The sequence below is a fragment of the Siniperca chuatsi genome, linkage group LG20, assembly GCF_020085105.1.
Source record: "Siniperca chuatsi isolate FFG_IHB_CAS linkage group LG20, ASM2008510v1, whole genome shotgun sequence".
Taxonomy (NCBI): Eukaryota; Metazoa; Chordata; class Actinopteri; order Centrarchiformes; family Sinipercidae; genus Siniperca; species Siniperca chuatsi.
Window position 1 is genome coordinate 13,917,583 of NC_058061.1, and position 24,331 is coordinate 13,941,913.

General features: G+C 38.6%; 2 protein-coding genes across 4 annotated transcripts; one reads left to right on the forward strand and one right to left on the reverse strand.

The window, feature by feature from the left end:
• The first annotated feature begins 213 nt into the window (after window positions 1–213).
• Window positions 214–18,171, forward strand: LOC122867814 (carnitine O-palmitoyltransferase 1, liver isoform-like). 3 transcript variants are annotated; one of them, XM_044179083.1, is made up of 19 exons: window positions 214–360; window positions 5,710–5,855; window positions 6,495–6,634; window positions 8,178–8,349; window positions 8,823–8,924; window positions 9,353–9,490; window positions 9,716–9,793; window positions 10,344–10,451; window positions 11,036–11,123; window positions 13,092–13,287; window positions 13,386–13,574; window positions 13,732–13,837; window positions 13,928–14,044; window positions 14,771–14,935; window positions 15,135–15,263; window positions 15,479–15,634; window positions 15,724–15,837; window positions 16,237–16,326; window positions 16,925–18,171. In XM_044179083.1, exons 2-19 carry the CDS (start codon window positions 5,715–5,717, stop codon window positions 17,048–17,050), a joined length of 2,355 nt encoding a protein of 784 aa, XP_044035018.1. In that variant the 5' UTR covers window positions 214–360; window positions 5,710–5,714; the 3' UTR covers window positions 17,051–18,171. The 3 variants fall into 3 exon arrangements, with proteins under 3 accessions (XP_044035018.1, XP_044035017.1, XP_044035019.1); XM_044179082.1 differs by having other exon boundaries at window positions 246–450; XM_044179084.1 differs by lacking the exon at window positions 11,036–11,123 and adding an exon at window positions 11,707–11,791 and having other exon boundaries at window positions 246–450.
• LOC122867819 (secretory phospholipase A2 receptor-like) lies at window positions 17,929–23,860 on the reverse strand. Its single transcript, XM_044179090.1, has 6 exons — window positions 23,619–23,860; window positions 22,244–22,284; window positions 21,765–22,142; window positions 19,606–19,947; window positions 19,316–19,413; window positions 17,929–19,129 (listed from the first exon to the last, which is right to left on the reverse strand). The coding sequence occupies exons 1-6, from the start codon at window positions 23,684–23,686 to the stop codon at window positions 19,046–19,048; spliced, it is 1,011 nt and encodes a 336-aa protein (XP_044035025.1). The 5' UTR covers window positions 23,687–23,860; the 3' UTR covers window positions 17,929–19,045.
• Window positions 23,861–24,331: the final 471 nt, after the last annotated feature.

A 24,331-nucleotide genomic window follows, 5' to 3' on the forward strand; every position in this document is an offset into this window, starting at 1 on the left:
CTCAGTATCTAATATAAAATTGACAGTGTAACAAGAGAAGCCTTTTCATTTTACTGTGGAAAAAAAGGTAAGATACGCCACGAATTTGTTAATGAATTTATTCAAAATATATCACATCCACACGTTAAAACACTGCAATTTATATTAGATACATTCAGAATTTTTACCATCAGATAGGCTCCCATACCTCTCCGCCCATTAAACGTAACAGCTCAGGCATAAGAGTAGAAGAGAACTCACTGCCACTGCATGATTGCGACATTTCCGATAGTCGCTGAAGGCAGCACCAGCTCCATCCAGGAGAGCATCTGTAGTACAGTTGTTCAGTCGAGAGGAGGCCGCCAGCACTTCCGACACCGGGTACGTGGTCGATGTCAGAAGTTAACAGTCGATTTCTGCTATTCTGCATTGACGAAATTTCGCCCCAGTAAACAACAAAAACAACAACAGGTATGCTAACAGGGTTCTGACAATGTTGTAGTGCGTTGCAATGAAGGCACAAACAGTCGCATCTTTCCGTGAACGTTAAGAAGCCCCATCAGCAGCCGTTTGTATGTAGCTAACGTTAACTACATAATGGGCTGGGTGCTCGGCTAGCCAGCACTAGCAGCAGCAGCTAGCGTTAATTTTCACATCTGCTGTAGTTAAAACGTCAGCTAGCGTTAACGTCCATCAATTGGCTTTCCATAATTGTAGCATAACTGTAGGTAACATTGGTGTGGCGCTTTCACATATAATACCGTTAACCCTTTTTCCTGTCTGCTCTCCATTGTGTGCTGACCTGGCTGAAAAGGCTGGAATGTAACTTTAACCGTTAACGTTATTTGCTTAGTTTTTTGACATGCGTTTATTGTCCTATCATATATGCCTTATATAGTCAATGACGCAGTGCATGGATTTATTAATGTTTCTGTATATAGTCGGTTTACACATTAGCTACTTTCAGTCAGAAGTATTCCGCTTGTCAAACATTGAAACACGCGCAGCGCTGCCCAGTCTTATAAAACACTGACAATAAATAAGACATTGGCTAAGAGGAACTTTAAAGTTCTGTGTAGTTGAAAAGTCTGGATGTAAAGGGCTTTAGCACTCAATATGATAATCCATTCAATATGTTTGTCGTCTACAAGAGACTTCTGTAAGCTTAGACTCTGTTGACATACCAGTGTACACCCTTGCATTCCTCCACTGAAGGAGAATACATTTATTTATATATAGCTCTCCAAAAGATTATTTTTCAGTAAACCCGGAAGCCCAGCAGATCTTAAAGTATGATGATACTGTAAAGTATGATTAAGTTTGATGAATTGATTCATCAATTGAGGCTCGTCAGAGGCTGCCATTACTGTAAAAAGGAGCCCTTAATGTTGTGAGTACAATACAACAAAATCAAATCTAAAACTACATGTGACCAGTGAAGACAGTCAATTATTGTACTGTGATCACATGTCTTAGACTCGATTAAAAGTAGCGTCTGGTATGAGCTGGAGTGCTGACTAAGACCTGAGCATGGGTATTTGAAGTTGTGACAAGATAAGGCTTTGCCTTTTCAAGGTCTGCAAATAATAAAAACTAACCCATTTTTAGCTGAGTTCTTCAACTGGAGAAAGCCTGATTGTGCAACCACTGTCACTTGACCATTGAAGGAGAGGTCAGAATCAAAATGATGGCCAGCTTACTTAATATCGGTTTACATGATTTTGTCCAAAAAGAGCCTATGGAATATTGGGTAACCCAAAAAAAGTATCTCAGATTTTTAGTCAACACTGGGGAGGAAATTTCAACATCCAACTCTCAATGACCAGGACATGGATTACTTATTTAACTTAAACAATATCTGATTATACATTAAAATCTACTTTATTTGATAGTGATATGAGCCTCTAATGAGAACATTATTTTTTTATTATTATTTACTCCTCCCTCTAAGTGTTAGTCTGTATGACCCTAAGTCATTAAACTGGACATTGATCATTACATCTATGCAATACTTGACATAATTGTGCAATATCCTGTGCAATATACTTAAATTCCCTATTTATTGATATTGATATTTTGTCATACCTCTATTACTGCTGTGCAATATCCTCCGTCTCATTATAAATAAGTTACACATAACTTTGCAGTTCATGCACTAGTACTTTATACCATATTATTATCATCAACCGGTAAACCCACTTTGTACTTCACACTTATTTTTTGCCTAGTACTTCTATTCCTGTGTGCACTGACGTGATAGTGAGCTGCTGTAGCAAAAGAGTTTCCCCTCGGGGATCAATAAAGTATTTCTGATTCTGAATATATAACTTTGGCTAATAGTATTGGTCAGTTGTTCAGGTTGTGCAGGATATTCGTGTGTTTGTGGTTCAACAACTCAAACCTGAAAATAACATAAAATTCAGAACTTCAGAATTTAAATTCAAGAATATTTTGTTTCTCTTATCTGTGTGTCTTGAATTATGTGATTGCTTCCAGTAACCTGATGATATTACATTTTTATTTGTTGCCATAATGGGGCATAGTACTGGAACATATTGCCTTATTTTGCATCTTCTCTATATTCCTTTTCAGGCAGACTGGCAAGAAAAAGTTTTTCAAGATAAGTTATGATAAGGCAGAGCTTACTGAAACACTGAGAATATATCTGTTGCTGTGTGTCTGTGTGTGAAGTTCCAGTAACTCTTCACTCTTTACTTTACTTTCCAGTTACAGTTTACTGGAACTAGTTTTTCCTGGAGGCCAAAAGGCCACACAAAAACAAACCTGCATAATATCACGAAGAGACTAAGTTTGCAGTCAAACAATAGTATGAGGGATTTAAATGTGAAATTTAGTTGGGTTTTTTTGTTTGTTTTTTAAACTAAATGATTAGTTTAAAAAATGTACAGCTACATGGTTGAAGTTCACATTTTTTTTGGTTGTTTAACGCATCTCACTTGAACAAAACGATCATACATTTTTTTGTTTTTTATTAGAGGGTTTTGCTTATACTTTTCCAGTGATATAAACGCCTCAAAGGTGTTAGTTTACACATACTGGCCCTGCCTTCCTCTGTCCTCTCTTCCTGCTCCGAACCCACTGTCTGCTGTTGATCCGCTTGCTTTCTGTCTGGAAATTTTCCAAAGATCAAAATGCAAAGTTGTAGAGTTTTGTCAGTTCTTGTTCTTGTTTTTTACTATTTAAAATGGGTAAAATCTTATTTCAGTGTAGAGTGATTCGCTTAGCCTCTCCTTGCCTCGCGCTCTCACTAACATTGCCAACGGACCCGCCTGTGAACAGCACTCACTGAGTGATTTCAAGTCCTTCTTTCGCAGGAGGAATGGGGTGTGTTCAAGACAGCAAATACACAGCTGATTCGGGTTGCTAACATTTGCTGCAATGATTCAACAACATTGGTCATGGACTGCAATCCAAATAGGCTATATGACATAATCTAGATTGATAGATTATATATGTTTAGCGTTACTGCGCGCAGTGCTGCAAACACACACACACACACACACACACACACACACACACACACACACACACACACATAACGTTACTGTTTTGACAGCTATAAGGATAGGCTACACTCACTAAATGGAGTGTGTCGCTGCTATTTCACTTTGCAAACGGCATCTTTATCCAACTAAATTCCCAGCTCCCTGGCTTATCCGTCACTCGTTAGCGGGCTGAACTGAACTGTAGGTCGGGTTTCTCTTTTTAATGAACAGATTGTCATGATTCAGTAGGCTACACTGAAAATAACTGCTTTGCCCATCACTATGAAGCAGCAAGAGAGGGTCAGGAAGGGATAGCAGTAGCTACTGAAGAGAGAAATGTAGGCGAGTAGGAGGCTGCTGTGGGAGAGCCAGCTACGGCAGCACAGGTGAGATTGACAGCAAACACAGAGATGTAGAAGCAGAGCAGGTCAGAAAAGCAGATTTCTCAGGAAAAGGGGCCTCATTTCTGTTCTTCACTGTATATATTTTGTTATTTGTTTGACAATGGAGCTGTATATATTGGTCAGTTATTTATATTTGCAGTAGAGCACCTTTATATACTTAATACTTAATAAAAAAAATTAAATTAATATTATTTAATAATTAATTTAAGAAAGCTGGGTGTGCCTCCGCCCCCCTGTCAGCTACCACCACAAATATAATCTAAATCTGTGGGACACACTGCCCCTTATTAATTACTATATTAAATCATACTATATCTGTAACCTAATCAAAAATATCATTGTTAAGCTGTATCATTGTCTGGTAGTCTTTTTTTTTATAACACAGCTGTAAAGACATAAGCTCTAAGTGAACTGGGAATCGCAGTTGCAAAGATGCTAAGGATTACTACACTGTCAATGCAGATTAAGTTCTCAAAACATTTCTTCCAGTCAAAGGGATATTGTTAATAAAGTTTAGTGGGACCAGCGTTTAATAAAGTGGCTCCTTTGGTGTGTGTGTGTGTGTGTGTATGTGTGTGTGTCTGCAGTCAGCACTGAACTGAGCAGGTGTGTTGTGTCTGTTTTGGCACTGAAAGAAAGTGGCTGAAATGCACTGCTGTTAGTCCTTGGCACAGGCACGACTGTATCTGCCAGATCTGACCTAAAGAGGAGAACCTCAGTGGGACCTGTGAACAATGAGGGAAGTGTGTGTGCTTGCCCTTTTTAAACACACACAATAAGAGCAGACATGGCCTCCACAGGGGTGCAGTCCAATGTCAGAGTGACTAAACCTCAGGGCATTACCCGTAGCCTATTTATGGAGGAAAATCAATTCTCTTTGTGAAGAGAAGCAGTTATTGCCTCAAACAAAAATACCCGATCACATCAGCAGCCAATCAGCGCTGTCTCATCAAACTGTATCACAATTCATCGTTAGTTTGATGAATCATCTGTAAGTACCTTCAAAGCACTTGCTACCAGCTGCTGCAATGCCTTTTCACATATATGAATTGTGATCACAATTCACAAAGCATAAAGACTGTTGCTTTTGGCCGTTTACATTGTTCTTTTTGTTTATTTTTCTTGTTGACAGCTTGCATGCAGTGTCCTGTTATTGTGGGTCATTTTATGGTATTAAAAGCAGCTGTTGAGATGTTTTTACCCATGTGCCCTTTGTTGTCCCACTGGGTACCTAAATGTAACAGCTGAGGTCTCATCAGAAGTATTGGGTATTGTTTTTAATCACAAACTCCAAGAGCAGGCAGTACAGACTTTCTGTACAGCATAACAGTGAAAGAGTGATCTTGGTGTCAGAGTTATACCTTTTACTTGAACAGTCAAGCTAACAGTTATCTTTATTGTCTGACAGAAGATTTTATTTGTTTTTGTTACAAAAGATGATGCTGCTCATTATTTCTGAATTTAAGAAGAATGCGTAGCAACCTTGCGCCATATATTATGTCTTATACAATCACGTTAAACCTGAAAGACAGGTTGACTGTGAGCTAATCCAGTATATTTATATTGACAATAATATACACCAGGCATTTAAACAGGTTTGTTTATACATATTGTCTGGGCTGCTTTCATACGTTAGCCGATGTTAGTCACTTAAGAATGTAAGTATTTGTGCGTGATTTCCATTTTCACCTGCGATCTGTTGTTTCAACATGTTAATTAGTATTCTTGTGTCTAAGGAGTTTGAGGTTTGACACAGTTGACATATTTTTTTCCCCTCTCTTTTGCTCTGTCTCCTTGTCTTTCACTCTCATCGTGCACAGTAACCATGGCAGAAGCTCACCAGGCGGTGGCGTTCCAGTTCACCGTCACTCCGGAGGGCATTGATCTGCAGCTGTCCCACCAGGCCCTCACTGAGATCTATCTCTCCGGTGTGCGCTCCTGGAAGAAGCGAATCATCAGACTCAAGGTATCTCCACTCTGGCTATTACGCCTGTTGTCGGTTTTGTTTAGTCATGCTTAGCCTGTGTCTGTGTCCCAAAACCGTCTATAATAATCACAGTCAAGTTCCTCTTCCTCCTTGTTATTACTGCTTTTCCTACTCTCTGCATGTCAGCACTTGCATCTTTGTCAGAGCTAAATGTTTAGGAATCATCAACAAAGAGAGCTTGCTATCAGGGAATTTTTTCCATCGTAATGTGTGGACTTCATCATCAATCAATAATGAATGGCACACATTATGACACACTCTTTGCATGTGGATGGTATTGTTGTGTCTTGTTGTTTGATCCACACTTCCATCACTCATTCAATCAATAAAGCAGTGTGAATAAGAATTAAAGTGATATTTGAGGTGTAAGCATTTCATACCAAGTCGGACATGCAAAAGCCTTAAATTAACAGTTAAATTCCTGGTAATTCGTTGTAAAAATTAGGTTAATATCTGACACTGAGCTAAATGCAGTTACGTCAGAATTGAGTATTTATATGCCATGTATTACCTTAATTTGATCATAACTGAATTTTCAGCATGCATGTCAGTGTACTGATTGTAAACTGGAAGAATGGGATTTTAAATCAGTTTCTCTCTCTTCTCTCACATTAACAGAACAGTGTGGTAACAGGAGTATATCCTGCTAGTCCTTCCTCCTGGCTTTTTGTGGTCATAGCAATCCTGGCTACTATGTACACTCGCTCCGACCCTTCCATGGGACTCATAGCCAAGATACAGGAGCACCTGCCAGTCAGGTAACACAGCTCGTGACTTCATGAAATGGTTAAAGTTAATGATTAATCTTTTGATTCACCAGACACCCCTGCAGAAACGAAATGTTTCCTTTCCCTGATTGTACAGTGTCACAGAGAGGTCAGTGAACAGTATGTATAGATCATAGACTGTATATAAAGATGGACGACGCGTCTCCACTTCCTCCCACTATACAAAAATGAAGCCAAAATTTCCTGGATACAGGAGCTGCCATCTTGAGCTGGTGACGTCATTCGGAGCCAGAGTCTGCACAGTCGTGATCTGGGTTGGATCAAGGTCCCGCCCATACACCCGACCGGCCTCAGCTGTCAGTCGTGGCGTGAAACCCCCTTTTTATAGCATCAAATAACTAATTAGAACCAAACTTATCAGAAAAATGAACACGAACATACATCAGCGTGATGAGAACTATCTAAAATGATAAAAACCATCTTTGGGAAAGATTTATTTGATGTGTACTTTTGAGTTTTTAGTTTGGATCATGATTATTTTTTAGATTAGTTGATTAACGATGAATTTATCAATTATTCTAAAGACTATTTTTTTATTACTCGATTAATATAACAATTAATTTACCCAAAATAAATATCAAAAGCTTGTCTCAATATTTAATTAAAATAATTTTCTCTTAAAAACAAACAAATGTAACAAGAAACAAAGTATGCACTGCAGGGCGTTATTCAGCAACAAAAATATATTTGTCTATTGAAAATTTTATATATATACATAGACATGCACACATCTCCATCTTCGTTTCACTGGCTTCCCCCACGATTCCGCTTTCACAACAGCAGATGAGCCGCGTGTGCAGGAGGCTTTTTATTAATGATGTCGAAACGATAGGCTACAACATGCATTAGTAGGCCTAAATAAACAGGAGACTGTGTGTTTCTCTGCAGAGCATGTACGACTGTCAGTATCCCACATGGGAAGGGGTAGAGTGAGGGGAGATTGTCCACTAGTTAATCAATCGCGATACTAAAATCCAGGTGTATTTGGGTCGCCAAAGTATATTTGGTGACCCAAATACACCTGGACGGCCTGCACAAGTAAAGTATGTGTGGGAAGCACTGCTTTATATTATCGTGGACAAGGTTTTTCAGCTGCAGCTTGTTCTCCAGGGAATCCGTGCTTTGACTGGGCACAGCCATACTTCATTGCGACATGCTGACGCACGTTATGCAAATCGACGTATTTCCGTACTCAATGATATCGATGAATCGCCCCAGCTCTACAGTCAATGGTATAGATGTATAGTGTTGTTTAAATAGGCCCTACCCCTTCCCATTCTTCCTTTTTCATAGTCTTCTGTAATATCTTTTTTTATGTTGCTTTTTGTCTCATCTTTACAGTGTGCTTTTGTTCCTTTCTCTTTTCTTCTTCATCCATCCTTATGTGTGGTGTCTTTGCTTGTTCATCTTCCTTCAATTTCTTTTCTTTATTCTTTTATTTGTTTCACTCACTGTTCTTTTTTCTCCCTCTTTCCCCTGTATCCATCTGTCCATCTTCTCCCACCATTCCCAGCCAGTCTATGAGTACCCAGTGCCAGACGTTGGTGTCAGCAGTGCTCTTCAGCACCATGCTATGGCTCTTGCTCATTTTCACCATGCGCCTGTGCCTCAAGCAGCTCCTCTCCTACCACCGCTGGATGTTCGAGCAGCACGGAAAGATGTCCAACACCACCAAAGTCTGGGTGGTCAGTGTTGTTTCACGCCTTTTCCACTTGTTACTGTAAACTAACCATACCTTCCACTGTCCCCCAGTTCTGTGATCTTTGGTATGCAGCCTGAGGTGTCACTGAATAGTGACAGCAGCAAAATAGTTTTTATGTCCTCACATACTACAAAATGTTCGTGTTTTATGCTGCAAGAAAACACTGTTTACTATACTTCTACAGTACAGAATGAGGTCCTCTTTGTCAGAAAATGTTTTCAGTAATATAAACTGAAGAGATAAATAAAAGGAAAATGGAAATGAGTCCCTCTATGTAAGTTGAACAACAAACAAGGAGTATTTTTACTTTTTACTTGTTTTTTTAATAGATTTTTATGTTTTATGGTATATGATATTCTGCAAAACTACTTGAAGAAAAAACTACCCAACAATAATTAGGTATGTCCTGACTTTATTATTTTGAGTGTTTTTTGAATGCATGTGTTTCTATGCCAGGCACTGGTGCGGATCTTTTCTGGCAGAAAGCCTCTGCTCTACAGCTACCAGGGTTCGTTGCCAAACCTGCCTGTGCCTGTCATCAAGGACACAGTCAAGAGGGTGAGACGTCACATGAAGCAGAGGAAATGACAACACGCTGATTACTGACCATGAAACAGATGGATCACTTTCTCACATTCATCATTTTCTGCCTCTGTTGCTCCAAATTTCCTTTGTTATTGTCTGAGGTTTTTTTTTTAATCTAGCTGCAAGCTAGATGAGAAATAATCTGTATATTTGACAGATGAGAGGAGATAGAATGGAAAAGAGATTTGGTATTATATCAGCAGAATTAGATGTGATTGTGATGGTAGAAGACTTGTTCATGTCACCAACTGTTCATTTATGTTAATTCATTGATTTACTAACCTTTTTCGATGTTTCTGTATTTAGTAGAACATGTATTCCTGTTGGACATTTCATTTCTGTTGAATGATGATTATTATTCAGTTGTATATTTACTTATTTATTTATTTATTTATTTTTAGTACTTGGAATCAGTGCGTCCGCTGTTGGATGATACGGAGTATGAACGCATGACCAAGCTGGCCACAGAGTTTGAGAGCAGCCTCGGTAACCGACTGCAGTGGTACCTCAAACTCAAAGCTCTCTGGGCCGCCAACTACGTAAGTGGTTGACCACAATGTTCTTGTTGAGTGTGGCTACTTCAGACGTCACTTAAATGTCCAAAGCAAAGCAGTCCAAAGGAGATTTAAAATTCCATTAACATTGTATATCTTTGTGAGGTTCTGTGGTTTGAATTATTTATCCTGTCTGAATATACAAGTGATGTGACTGCAATATTAGCTTTCTCACAAAGATTTTTGTCTGTGTGTGTTTTAATTGTTCAGGTTAGTGACTGGTGGGAGGAATATGTCTATCTACGTGGACGGAGCCCAATAATGGTCAACAGTAACTATTATGGCATGGTATGAAAATCTTTTTGGTCTAAGAAATTTCCAGTCCAATATGGTGTTTGGAGTGACTCTGTTTAATGTTGGACATCTTTTTTATGGCCTTTTGAGATATTTAAGGATTAATTCTGTGAATCACTTGTAGGTGTTTGTTTGTCATGAGGAGAGAAAAATAATGGATATAATTGTGCGTTATTTCTTGTTCGACTAATACAGGTACTCTTGTTTTTACCTTTTATTAATCCTGGAAAAGTTAACCGACAAGTTCCATTCATTGTCAGCAACACTCAAGTTTATATTCATACAACTCCACACATACACTAATATGAATGTGAATATTTTTTAGACATGACTTCTAAAAACACAACATCAACTATTTCCTCAAGCATGTTACTTAAACAATCCTTTGTTAGTTGATCAAGGGAACCATAGTAATAGTAACTGAGAAAGAGAAGATTGCTACTAATGCGTTATCACAGTCTTGATTCTGCAATCCCAGGTGTACTTACGGATCATTTTGTTTGTCCTCCTCCTGACTTCCTGTCTCGGTTCTTTCTCTCCCCAGGACTTCTTGTATGTGACACCCACACCCATCCAGGCGGCCAGGGCAGGCAATCACATTCATGCATTCTTCCTATACCGCCGCAAACTCAACAAAGAAGAGATTAAACCTGTGAGTTTAGCCGCCAGTCAACCCTAGCTGCTCCATATTCACGGGGGCGTTCATTATTCATGTCTCTTTGCCATGGCAACAGGCGACTTGTTAATCAAATGTGTCAAATTTTGAGACATTGGGATATTTGTTTGTGGAACCTCAAAATATTATGTTCTGATAAATAATTAGAGAACATAGAAACGTATGAGACTATCAGTATGTGTTTTGATTGTGTTTTCACTGTGTGAGTAACATCCATCCATCAGTGTTTGTGTCTTGACTTTGATATGATAGGGTGTGCATCTCTATTCATTTATTTAGTTTTCATGTTTTTGTGAAGACATTTCCCTCATGTTCTCATACCATGCTCATCTCTCACCCCTTCCTTTTGTACTCCTTTCAACGTCTCTTTCGCTTGCTTGATTTTCTCTTATTTACCTCCCTCGTTTCCTCTCACTCTTATTATTATTATTATTATTATTATTATTTTTTTTTTTTTTTTTAATTCTCATTCCTTTTGCTTGACTCTACGTTTCCTCTACTGCTCTCCTCTGTTCCTCTCCCTCTGCCCTTGCCTTCGTCTCCTCCTCTCCGTTTCCCAGAGTCGTATACCAGGCACTGTCATTCCTCTGTGTGCAGCTCAGTGTGAGAGGATGTTCAACACCACACGCACTCCTGGAGAGGAGACCGGTAAAGAGACGGACATGTACACACACATAGACACACACACTGTGGCAACGTGATGTTTCACACAGTGCTGATATATGATATATGATACATGATACCGTCTGAAGATGAGCGCTTCAACAAGAAAGCCCACACCAGTTTCTGACTTCATAGTGAGCAATGCTAACACACCACTGCTTCAGAGATGATGAGGCATACTGAAGGTGTCTGGACCCTCTAGAGTTTAAGTGTGGGTTAGAAAATTGTGTGAAAGACAGCGTGTATGTGTATGCGTGAGTGTGTTGGTCTTCTGAAGCGTGGTGTCCTGATTCACTGAGTCATTATATGTCTGCTGTACAGCCCATCCTGTCATCTCTCATCTGTCTCTTCTTGCCTTCTGGTCTCATCTCAGGTCTGTCTCTAACTAATATCTATTTTCTTCTGCCCACACATTTTGTTTTCTCATCGTTTTCTTCCTCTCTCCCCTGGTTCTCTTTCTATTTCATCCCAAAACTCCTGTATTTGTTTTCTATCATCCTTTTTGTTTCCTCTCTTTCTCTCGCTTACTTTGTTTTTGTACTGGCCCATCCTTCTTTATCCTGCTCAGTGGTTGTTGAGGTCTGCAGTTCCTTGCTGTTCCTATCAATTTGAACGGATGTTTGACACTTGTCGAATCCCTGGAACACTAACAGGTAGTATTTATGTTTTTAAACAACTGGCCCAATCCTAGTTTTAGATCTCTAAATGTCAAACCAATATAATTACAGAAATGTGCTTAACATTTTTTACTGTGTATAATTAAGAATTCGAAATTAAAATACATCCCTTTCTCGTCTATCATGTCAATGAAAAGAAAACAAAGCTAAACTCCATTTAGAGTAAACTCAGTCATCCTGGTAGCACAAGGTAGGCTAGGTCAACCTATAACTATCCGTTGGGGTCGTAATGTGAAGTTGAAGATGTTTGCATATGGATCAAACCTTAATCATTCAGCTTTGTGGTGATGACTTGTAGAGTAGTGTCAGATCACACAGCATCCCTCCCATGTCACTCCACATAACATGTGTCCTTTTCATTCTGGCAACAGATGCTGAGTTGATTTTAACAGGGTGTGTTAAGGATGTTGTGAAAATATCTCAGGCATTGCACTGTATGTTTGTTTTTTTTTTGTTTTGTTTTTTACCTTTTTATCCACTTGACGGTGGAAGGAGGGTTCCTGTTTTCCAAGAATTTTCATATTCAAACATGTTTTACCTGAGAGCTGCCCAGTGTAAATATAGTCTTCTGTTTGTGGCCAGTGAGTAACTTCACTGGAGCAAGTGAAGAACACCTCAACTCTATTTGTTGACTGATTGTGACGCTTAAGCGCACAGCCTTCTACTCAGAAAATGTTACAGGCAAAAGTATGGACAGAGTTGTCAGACTACTCAGATTTTAGTTTAAAAATATATTGTTTATATAGAATCTTTTTATTGTGTAATTTTATCAATTTTTTGTCAACAGGACTTGATGTAGATTCAGTTGTTGTATGCTGCAATTCCAACAAAAACTGAATTAAATGAATGCATTGCTAAAGATGAATGACATGAATGTGAGAAAAATCCATGCCAGTAGGACAGACAAAATGCTGACAAAAATCTAAGGCAAGTTTATTTATAGCACCTTTCAACAACAAGGCAATTCATAGTGCTTTACATGAGACATAAAAGGCATTAAGAAAAGAATTACAGGGCAATATAAAAAGACAATGTAAAAAGACACAAATAGGCAAATAGGATTTAAAAGAGTAAAATAAAGTAGAAGATAAAAATAAGCTAAAATAGAATTAAACCGATTTTTTTCTAAGCACATTTACTGCTTTAGAATAAATCCTAAGCACAAAGCAGACATAAATCCCTGAATTAAGTGCATAATTTCTGATTTGTGTTTCCATGACATGCCTTTGACTTTAAACAAAATATTAACACCTCTTTTTACCTTTTATGTGTGAAGACACTCTGCAACATTGGCAGGACAGTGACTACATAGCAGTATACCACAGGGGTCGCTACTTTCGTCTTAGGGTGTACCAGGCAGGCAGACTCCTGTCCCCCAGGGAGATTGAATTCCAAATTCAGAGGATCCTCGATGACCCTTCACCTCCTTCCAAAGGAGAGGCCAAACTGGGGGCTCTGACTGCTGGAGACAGGTCAGTTTGACAAGCCACCAGCGCTTAAATCACACGGACCATACAGCACCATGCATCCTTAATGTCATGTCATCATTTTCCTCTGAAATGTTTCCCAGAATTCCATGGGCTAAAGCCAGGATGAAGTATTTCAGCAGTGGGGTCAATAAACGCTCACTGGACTGCATTGAGAAAGCCGCCTTCTTTGTTACCCTGGATGATGATGAACAGGGCATGATGGGAGATGACCCTGCAGCTAGTTTAGATTGCTACGCCAAATCCTTGTTGCATGGGAAATGTTATGACAGGTAATTTTACACTAAACTGATCACTGTCTTGTGAACATGTAATTAGTATAACAGCTATTTAATTAGTGAATATATCTAAGCTATACTTTAATGTTATGTTGTTGAATTGTTGTAAATTTCCCTGCAGCGTTCAGTCATTATCTTGGTTGTCATGCAGGTGGTTTGACAAGTCCTTCTCGGTTGTTTACTACAAGAATGGAAAGAATGGCTTAAATTGTGAGCACTCGTGGGCTGATGCACCAGTGTTAGCACACTTATGGGAGGTAAGGAACATGAAAGATAAGTATGTTGCACACTGTTGTCATCTGGTTCTGAGTAAGGGGCCATCACTTATAATTGTTGTGTGTTTCTAGCACACCTTGGCCACCGAATGTTTCCAGCTCGGTTACAATGCAGAGGGTCATTGCAAAGGAGAAGTGGATTCTTCACTGCCACGACCACAGAAGTTGAACTGGGAAATCCCTCCAGAAGTTAGTTACCCATTCACACATTTCCCTCAAGTCCTTTACTCCTTTAGCTAATCACCATCATATCATAATTCACATTAGGATCTTACTGAAATTATAAGATCACAATTACTCCCAATCTGATTATTCCAATTTTAAAGGGGTACTGTAGCATGCAAACATCTAATTTTATTTTGTGTTTCACAGTGAGAGTTGTCAGCATCACAGGTTGATGCTGATATCACCACCCATCAGATATCACCACTCATCACAACCTTTTTAACGCCTGCCCAAAATAGTACATTTGCTAAAAAAGTGAATACACTATTTTTGCTCGTTACACCCTTATGTTGAATTTGGACACAACGTTTTCAAGGATTCATTACAGTGTTAGACTGCATTGAATGTAGAGAAACACTGTGTTTTTAAAGAAATTCATGTCTGTATGCTAAATATGAAGATAAAGCCAGTGGGCGGTTAGCCAAAAATGTTAATTATTATTGTATAAGTTTCAGGTGTATACACACTGTCATGGATTGTACTGAGATTATTGTAACCACAGGGTGTCCATTTTGAAAATGGCCACATGGACTGAAAAGGTGTTTATGTGACGTGTAAAAAGGAGTGGTAAAAGCTGACTCATTATTTCTAACAATATGGAAGCCTGGCATATTCTTTTGAAACCATAGTGCAATGGTTACCGGTATCTCAGTCTTGTTGATGTTAACTGTTTGGATGTGTCTGTCTCAGTGTGAGGAGCAGATCTCCCAGTCTCTGGCAGTGGCCCAGGCCCTGGCTGACGATGTGGACTTCCATGTTTTTGTCTTCAAAGACTTTGGCAAAGAAAAGATCAAGAAGTGTCGAGTCAGTCCAGATGCCTTCATTCAGATGGCTCTTCAGTTGGCCAACTACAGGGTGAGCCTCCCTCTGAAGTAGAACACACTACATGATCAACACAAAGGCAGTCCGTCTGCTGTTGGTGTGGTTCTGTTGTCTGCACATGTGACAGTTTAACAGAAAGAAAATCTGACTGCATTAAATTTGGACATTTGTAAATTGAATTTGGGACTGTCAGTATTATCTGTTGCATGTGAGTTTTGTTTTTGCGTTCCAGAACCGGAAGACGTTCTGCTTGACGTACGAAGCCTCCATGACCCGTCTGTTCAGGGAGGGCAGGACCGAGACTGTTCGCTCCTGTACCAGTGAGACCAGTGCCTTTGTCCGAGCGCTGGAGGGTGGAGAGGTGAGACCATGGAAACTGTCTCTTGATTTTCATCATTTTTGGTGGAGTATATAATAGTAACTCAAAAGAGGATGATTAAAGGTTCTCTGATGAAAATAAATCCACATTGCAAATTATTATTTCTAATTGCTATTTTCCTCACATAAATCATACAGTGTCTAGTTTGTATGTGTGCTATGCCAAGCAGTCATGCCGCTCATGCCATTCTCTACCAGGCAGCAGACGTGTGCAGGCGTTTGTTCCGTGCAGCGTCAGAAAAGCACCAGAATCTATACCGCATGGCTATGACTGGAGCTGGCATTGACAGACACCTCTTTTGTCTCTACGTGGTGTCCAAATACCTTGGAGTGGAGTCTCCTTTCTTGAAAGAGGTTTGTCACTTTATTTATATCAGATTGTCCAGTTCGTTATGAGTATTTATCTCGCAAACTGATACAATGGCTTCTTGTGGGGATTTCAGGTGCTGTCTGAGCCCTGGCGACTGTCCACCAGTCAGATTCCAGTCCAGCTGCAACATATGTTTGACTTTGTCAACCACCCAGACTACATCTCCTGTGGAGGGGGTTTTGGACCGGTCAGTGCTGCTCTCAGTGCTTCAGTCACAAAGTCCTTAAACTGTTTAAGTTAATGGCTAAACTGGAAACCAGAACTAAACATACATTTTGCCATTGTGGCATATAATTTTACTAGTTTTGTCTATGTAGTTACATTTTCATTTTACACCATACAGTAGCTTTTATATTAGTGGACACTTTTTCAGTCTTTCTTTCCAATAGAAACAACCCATCTTGTACACAGTTTGTTTTGAGAAATAACTATCATTCCATGCTTTTTTGCTGTCTTTACACAGTAAAAGTTTATAATGAAATAATTTTAATATTTATTTTGAAATATTTCTTGCACATACAACTCAGCTTCTTCTTTTTATTCATTAAGCAGCCATGAGTATAAATATTGTCTGTATCTCTTTCAGGTGGCTGATGACGGTTATGGGGTGTGCTACCAAGTTTTGGGAGATTACCTGAACTTCCACATCGCGTGCAAGCACTCATGTCCAGAGACTGTGAGTTTAATGAAAGTAGTAATTTTATGCTGCATAAGAAAAGTGAACAAAATAAACTCCTCAACTTGGGGCAGGGGGCCGCTGTGTCAGGAGTGATTTTTTTATTTTTATGCTGTGCATTATATCTTTTGGCCACAATTTTTTAAATTGCTTCTATTTAGAAAGAGTTGACAAGATATGTGTATTTCCAGTAATGAAGATGTGTGCATGTCCTGCAAAGTATGATATTTATTATTTCTGTAGTTTTTAGAGTTGTGTCTGATCGAAAGGGTAGTATCGTTTAAAAATTAAGCCTATGAAGTTGAGCATTACAGTCAGACTGATACTGGATTTGTGATACTTGAGTTTGAGAATGTAATAATATTAACAACAATAACAACACATTTTTGTTTTGAGCACAGCTTTTTTTTACCCTTAGGTTGTGAAGCTTTTTGAATTTAAAGTTTATCTCTGTTATTATTTCGATTGATGAGAGCAGATGTGATGACATGAAACCTTCTTTGGATGTTTGTCTTTACAAGTTTTGTAAAATGCTAATTTTTTTTTTTGTCCCAGACACATTTATCTCCACATTGTTTATTGTGTGTCTCCCTTCCAGGATGCCCGTAAGTTTGGTGCTGAGATCAGAAAAGCCATGCACGACCTGCTACAGTTGCTGAGCCCCAACCAAAAAGAGCCCAACAAGACAGAAGCGAGTCGGCCAGAGGTCAAGAAAAACCTGTAGGCGGTTACTCAGGGGAAAAGGATGCTGAAGGGAAGGTGTGCATAAATGTTATACTATGATGTGAGGAAAGACAGGGTTTTTTTCCTCATGCATTGGGAGAATTTTATAGCCAACCAGATGATATTCAAGAGACAGCTCTATGGTGGATCTGATTTAATGGAGGTTGTGTTTTTACTGATTTGCATCTGTATTTGTGTATGTATATTAGCTGTGTGGTAGGTGTGTGAGAAGGAAAATGGTCAAGAAGTGTGATTCAAGTACAGTACGGTTTATTGGTTTAGTTTTAACAGTCAAACCATTGGAAAAAATATAATCATGAACCCTAAATGAAAAAGTTATCGTGATGTGGTTTCATTATTATAAAAAGGCCAGTATGAATAACATCCACTCAAAATTCCTAACACTTCACCTTATTGCAGGGAGTAATTTTATATATATTCAAGTCTCTGAGCATTAGCATGGAGAGAAAACATGCAGGACTGTTGAGGTGATTTCAGTTTCTGCCATCTGAATGCAACATTGCACAGTGACACCAGGTATTTTAAAATCTTGGAAGTCTGTGACTTCTCAGTGTTTACTCAGTATGTATAAATCTGCTTTCTATAAAAAACACATTATTGTAATGCTGTGCTGAGAGTGCCAGTGTACATGTAGTGAAATGACATGGCTCTATTAAATTCATAGGTTGGCATTACTGTTTGACTGGTACTATATTCAGTGCCAACTCACCCAGGAAATAACTTTTTATTTTATTTTTTCAAACTGTACATACAGATAATGTAGGTCAGTTTTTCTTTGAGTGGTCAGTAGACATTTCAAACTTACAAGTTAAAAACTTTACTGCAATGAGCTCCAGTTATTACACTGCCATCTGTAAATCTGTTTTGTATTTTTTATTTTCATCACTTATTAAACAAGCACCATAACAATGCAAGATATAATTATGAACATCATGTGCAGCTATCCAGTCTCAAGCAGGTCAGATGTGGCACTTTATAGTCAAGCAATTTGATTCAAAGGTTGGTGTGTTACCAGTGACGCAGATTCCTCTGTTTTTCTCCATTGATTATTGCCTTTCTTGTTTTTACTCCAGATCAGTTGAGCTTGTCTCATTGTATTGCTATTGTCAGCCTTTTTTAATGCAATATTACGAGGGAACATAAATTCATTGTTAAAGAAAAAAGGCCTCAAGTGTCTTTCTTTTTGTTGCCTTAAAAGAATCACCGATTTAGCATTGTACTCCTATAACTTTGTCGGATTCATGATGGACAGATCAAAATCGATGCAGCAGAACCAGAGATATCCCTTGTTTTATTCCATGCTTCCTTCTTCCTTGTCAATTGGTGCCTACATTACCCAAAATGCAACTCTACCACAGACGTCACTTTAGGTAATTTATCAGATTTTACGCAGCTCCCTCTGGAGGCTCAAAAGGCTTTGTACAACTTTTTTTCACATATGCAGTAGTACTCCCCAAGACCTGTAAACAGACTTCAGTGTTATAAATCAGTGGAGTTCCACATTAAGATAATGCTTACAGGCTTCAATGCGTCAGAAGGGGAAAAGTTTATGTATCTATGTTATGTAATTGTTCTGCAAAAGGACACAGCACACCTACTGTTAATTAATGAGAAATAAGAGTGAACATAAAACACTGAAAAATGTAAATGTATTAACTGCACGGTTTAAAAACTGTAGGAGTAATTGACTTTTTATAATAATTCTTATTTGTTAAATGCATCAAAGCACTTTCCTAAGGGCAGCATTTCAAACAGGTCAACCAGTGATGTGTCTTTAAAATACATCAGGCTTTGTATTCAGTTTTAATAGAGTTAATTTCTCATGATTACTGTGGTAACCACTGTAGCTAGAGTGTTTTTATGTTCAAACTTAAGGTGCCCACACAGATGTTCAGGAATATTTGTAATGTCTTGTTTGACACTGCAGATAATTTCATAGTGGCAGCTTCACTTTGTCACATTCTGACAGGCTTCATTAATTTCTTTCTTTTTTATGGAAAATATTCCCATCTGGCTGGACGCTCCACTGAAGCTTGACCCCCTCATACTTTTTTTGGATCTATGGAAGCAAGAAGAAAATAGTATTGACAAACCACACCTTAATTCAAACGAGCTAGTTATTATGTTACTATGATAATCGCCTGTTTACACTGGTAGTGAGAAAACTTGACCACCAATGTTTAAAAAAAAAAAAGAAGCATCATTAATGCAACAACATTTTAGAATACCGTAGATAAAAACTTACTTGGTTCAAAATGGCTTTGCTTACAGCAGAAACACTGAAGTTAAAGAATGGATCTGATTTCATTTCCACCCTCACTATCTGCCTCATGACTTTCTTTTCTGTGGTTAAACAAACAGAAATCAAGACATCAAGTATACGCTCAGTTTGTTTTGTTAAATCAATCATGTTAAGGATGAGGTTTAAAATTATGTAGTAACTAACAAGGACAATTGAGAACCAAAATGTGGATTTTAAAAAAACCAGACACTGTACATGATAGAATCAGACTGTAACACATATTATATGCTCACCATTATAGCAGAAGAAGAAGTATGAGTTAGTACAACCTCTGTCATACCAGTTCTTCGAAGAAGGATTATACAATGAGCAGACCCCGTCATTATTTGGCTGAGAGCTATCCCAGTATCTGAAGGAGCTGTCACTCTTGTCCGACCATTTCCACTCATCTCTGAACAAACCGATCCAGACCAAGGACAGCGATGTCCCATTTTCATTAACTGTTTGCTGTAATGCCTGATTTTCAGTCTGGCTCCTCACACTGGCCAAGTCACTATTTTTCAGTCGACAGTACTCTTGGGCTTGCCTCCAAGACTGCTCTTGAAGAACAACATACACCCCACTGGACCCCTTATCTGTGAATATTGCAAAATGTACTGTAAAGATTAAAATGTTTGGAGAGTATGGAAAAAACACACACTACTAGTTGCTACAAGCTGCTGCATGCACTTAAAGTTGCATTAAAGAGATACTCCAGTGATTTAGTATTGCACTTTCATAAAGTTGTTACAGTTACAAGAGACAGATTAAAAAAAGAATCGTCTAAATCGAAGTTGCAGAGGCTGAGATATCCTAACTTTTAGTCCTTACTATGGGTCATACGGCAATTCCTACAATTCCCATAATGCAACTTGATATCATCGTTCATCAGAACTTCTGCCTGGTAAACAGGAACATCTTTCAATCCCGAATTCCCCCACTTTGTAAATGCAGGCTGTCTGTTAAAAAAATCTCCAACCTAATCTGAGATAACCCTAATGACATCGACAGGCGTTCAGACATCACTAAGCCCCCTCTAGAGCCACAGAAGATGTTATACAGTCCCACTTAAAGTGGTACTCCACCCAAAATCTATCAAACACACACCCACCCCCATGCTTTAAGAAATAGTTTGACATTTTGGGAAATGAGCTCTTTTGGTTTCTTGCCGAGAGTTAGATGAAAAGATGGATATCCTACTCATACCTGTGCGCTAAATATAAGGCTACAGCTAGCCCCATTTTGGATTGTCTCACCAACTGTGTGGCAGACCTTCCTGGAAGTGTCCCATAGGAAACCTCAGGGAAGTGGCTGTACACGCTCTACCAGGTGAGCTACCGGGGCACCCTGTGGACTGCTCTTTAATTGAGGTGGGGCGGTTAACCAGATGTGCATTTGCCAAAACAACCAGTCTTCAGTCTTAAAGTATTTTCTCTTGTAAAAACGAAACACACTGTTTGAAAACACTTTCGATATAGCATAAATCTCACCTTTGTGTCGCTTGTTAACCTAAGTTTTATAGTGCGGCATCTTCTTCACCACATTGTGGTGCGCCAAGCTGGGCTCATTACTGCCTCCTGAGGCTGGAAGGAGGAAAACACACAGTGGTACTTGACGGTTGATGGGAACTGCAGTTGTAGTGGCTGTTTTTCAACCAATAGCCACAAGTAGCAACAATGAGCTCATTCCACACTCAAAAACAAACAGACAAGTGACACAAAAGTGAAATTTATGCTTTATTGGAAGTGTTTTCAAACTGTATTTTACGGCTTTACATGAGAAAAGACTTCAAGACTAACCACCTCTTTTGGTGTGCCTAGATAGCTGAATGCTTGCAGTACGTACCACATAAAGTAACGGCCATGGTTTGATTCTGGCTGGGGGCTTGGATGTCTCTCTTTGGCAAAAAAAGCCAAAAAAATAATCGTTAAAAAATAAAAACTTCTCCACCTCCGTTAAAGAGCAGCGCAGAGCTGCTTTTCTGAGCTTTTCTATGGGACTATCTGGGACTGTCTCCCACGCAGTGGATGGGACGGTTGGGGCTAGGCTACATCCTGCAGTTGCTTACCTTAGCTTAGCATAAAAATGAAACTGGCCGGATTATGTCCCTCAATTTTCAATTTTATGGCCAGGAGCACTGCTCTCAGCCAAGAAATAGTCAGGTACATAAATCCCTGTAAAACCACGTGTCCTTTTTACACTTTAGTTTTTGTATGAATTAAACAAACGTGAGGTAATGTTAATTAGTGTGCTTTAGAGGTGCTGGTAGGTAGATTTTGATAGCTTTGAACAGAGCCAGGCTTTTCAGTTCCCCCGTTTCCAATCTTTATACTAAGATAATCATCTAACTCTTGTCAAAAAAGTGAATAAGAATAAGGCCATGCAAATGTCAAATTAAAGTAATCTTACTTACATTCCTGACAGACAAAAGGAAGTGTTGTTTCACAGAGTGCACTGAGCCATTTCCCATCACCCCTCATGCCTCCACAATAGTGAGAGGAATTAGGAAAAATGGCCCAGTTAGTGTATTCAGCTAATCCGTGACTAGTCTGAGTTTCTCCTACAGACCACAGCCAGGACGCCACCCCAGTCTCTTTCAGACCGATCCAGATTTCTGTTGTCACACCACTGGCTGCTGTCATGTTCACCAGCCTCTTCATGTCATCATGGCTGCCAATGGTAGCAAGGTCAGTGTAGTTCTTTCTGCAGTTACTCTGGGCCTCGTCCCATATCTTAGCCTCCTTTATCAGGTAATAATCTCGAAGACTGTGTGAACACAAAGTGACACAACCTGCAGAGGGACACCCACCAAAACATCAAATTAAGCAGGCTTTTTAAAAAAAAATATTATTATTATGTAACAATAACTGTGTGTGTTTTAATTTCAATTACCTGAAGCTAGCAGCAAAATCACCAGATGGAGCATATTTTTTCTAGGATATAAAAAGATAAATGTTATGCAAGTTGTTATACCGATCAAACAAACACTTTTTTACACAACGATACCAGGTGAAATTAAAGCTCTTGTCTGTAATATAGTGCCTGTTAGCCTATAAGGTTGAAATGTTGTCCCCATAATTCACTTGAACACCAGTGGGTACTCCTCTCAGTGTGGGTCCAAGCTTTTTTGAGGCCGTAAATTGAATTTATTTGAGATATTAAACATGTTTAAGAAAGATAATTTAGTTAAATGAATACTTAACAGTAAAATGAGCACAGGATTTTAAATATCTGCTTTACGTTATCTGATAACTAGGCCACAATGGGATTATCTTTATTGAATAAATTGAAAAAAAACCCCTCAATTTTCAATTTACAATTGCCCATTTCTTCTACAGCTAAAATCCTTGACTATAGTAAATGGCTCCCATGACTTGATTTTTTTCTTGTTACAGAGCAACATCTGCATAGATACATCTTTAAAACAATTGAAGAGCATCCCAGGAAGCATGTGAACTTCTTCTAGAGCTGCAATGATTAGTCGATTGTCAGAAAATGAATTGATTAAAAGTCATTTGCTAAGAAAAAGTGTCCAAATTTCTCTGGTTGCAGCTTCTCCAATGTGAAGATTTTCTGCTTTTCTCTGGTTTATGTTATTTGAAACTGAATATCTTTGGATTTTGGGACTGTTGGTAGGACAAAACAAGACATTTGATGACGTCAACAGGGACATTTGTGCCGGACATTTTTCAGTGTCCTGACATTTTATAGACCGAATGATTAATCGATTCATCAATGGTATGCAGATTAATCGATTATGAAAAGAATTGCTAGTTGCAGCCCAAATGTGTTCTTTGATATCTATCCATGCTGTCTTTAATAATAAAATAATGGACTACTAATAATGCTATCCATCGTTAGTTTATGGTTGAATGAAAATAACACTAGTATGCAACTCAGTTTCAGGCAGGATTTTAAAAATGTTGACATCATTGACTTCTCTTCCCTACCAGATATCTGTTTTTTTTAATGCCCCAAAACAATTAAATCTTAAGATATATAGTATAAAATAAGATCAGAATCAGCCTTAAAAAACATGTGTAATATGAATGTAATGGCAGAATCTAAACTCCTTTACATGCCAAATTCCTAAAAATACTATATTACTGTGGACACAACCTTGGTGTCCTCATAGCTACAGTCCTAACATCATGTTCACTGCATGAGGAGTGTTGTTGTATATATATACCCAGATCATCTTCTCCCTGCTATAGTATAATAATAATTCTATATTAATTATATTCTATATACAAATTATTCTTCTTACCTTATGCACAGATGTTTCGTCACGAGAGATAAAGTGCACTTCTGCAGGTTGTTACTCTCACTCTTCATGCATAATGCGTTTCGGTCCTTTCAAAAGAGTCTTTCATATTTGTCTTTATGGAAATGCTGTTTGCATATAACAATCACAAGGACATATTTGCATTTGACAAAAATATCTGTAAGAACTGATTATATTTATGTACTTACAGCAGATAGATAGATATATAGATGAAAAGAAGAAAATCAGTAATATTCCCCAATAACAAGACTTTTATGGCAGCAGTTCTGTCAAAACAGGCGCCACATGTATAAGTGGTGGATTTCTTACTTAGTTTTTAGATATTTCTTTTCATGTTTAAATGGTTTTGCAATTCATTGCAGTTCATTCAAATATAAAGAGTCAGCCAGCCAGTCAGGAAAGATTAGGAACGGTTTTCCTGGGAAATCTCACACAGTAAGCTACTATTGACTAGTCAGTGAAAAAAAGAGGAACAACCTCCACAGCAAAAAGTTCGCTTTTACTCCCTTGAATTGCCTTTCAAGGTTCAGCTTTGTAACCAACACCAAGGGTACCAGTGATGCTCCGAGTCTTTCATACACTTTGTGTCACTTTTGTGTCCTGACAGAATTTTTCTTGTTGTTTCTTGTTATTCTTTCTTATCTGTCTCTATTTATCTTCTGCCACCTGTCTTTTTGTCTCTTGCTTCAGCTATG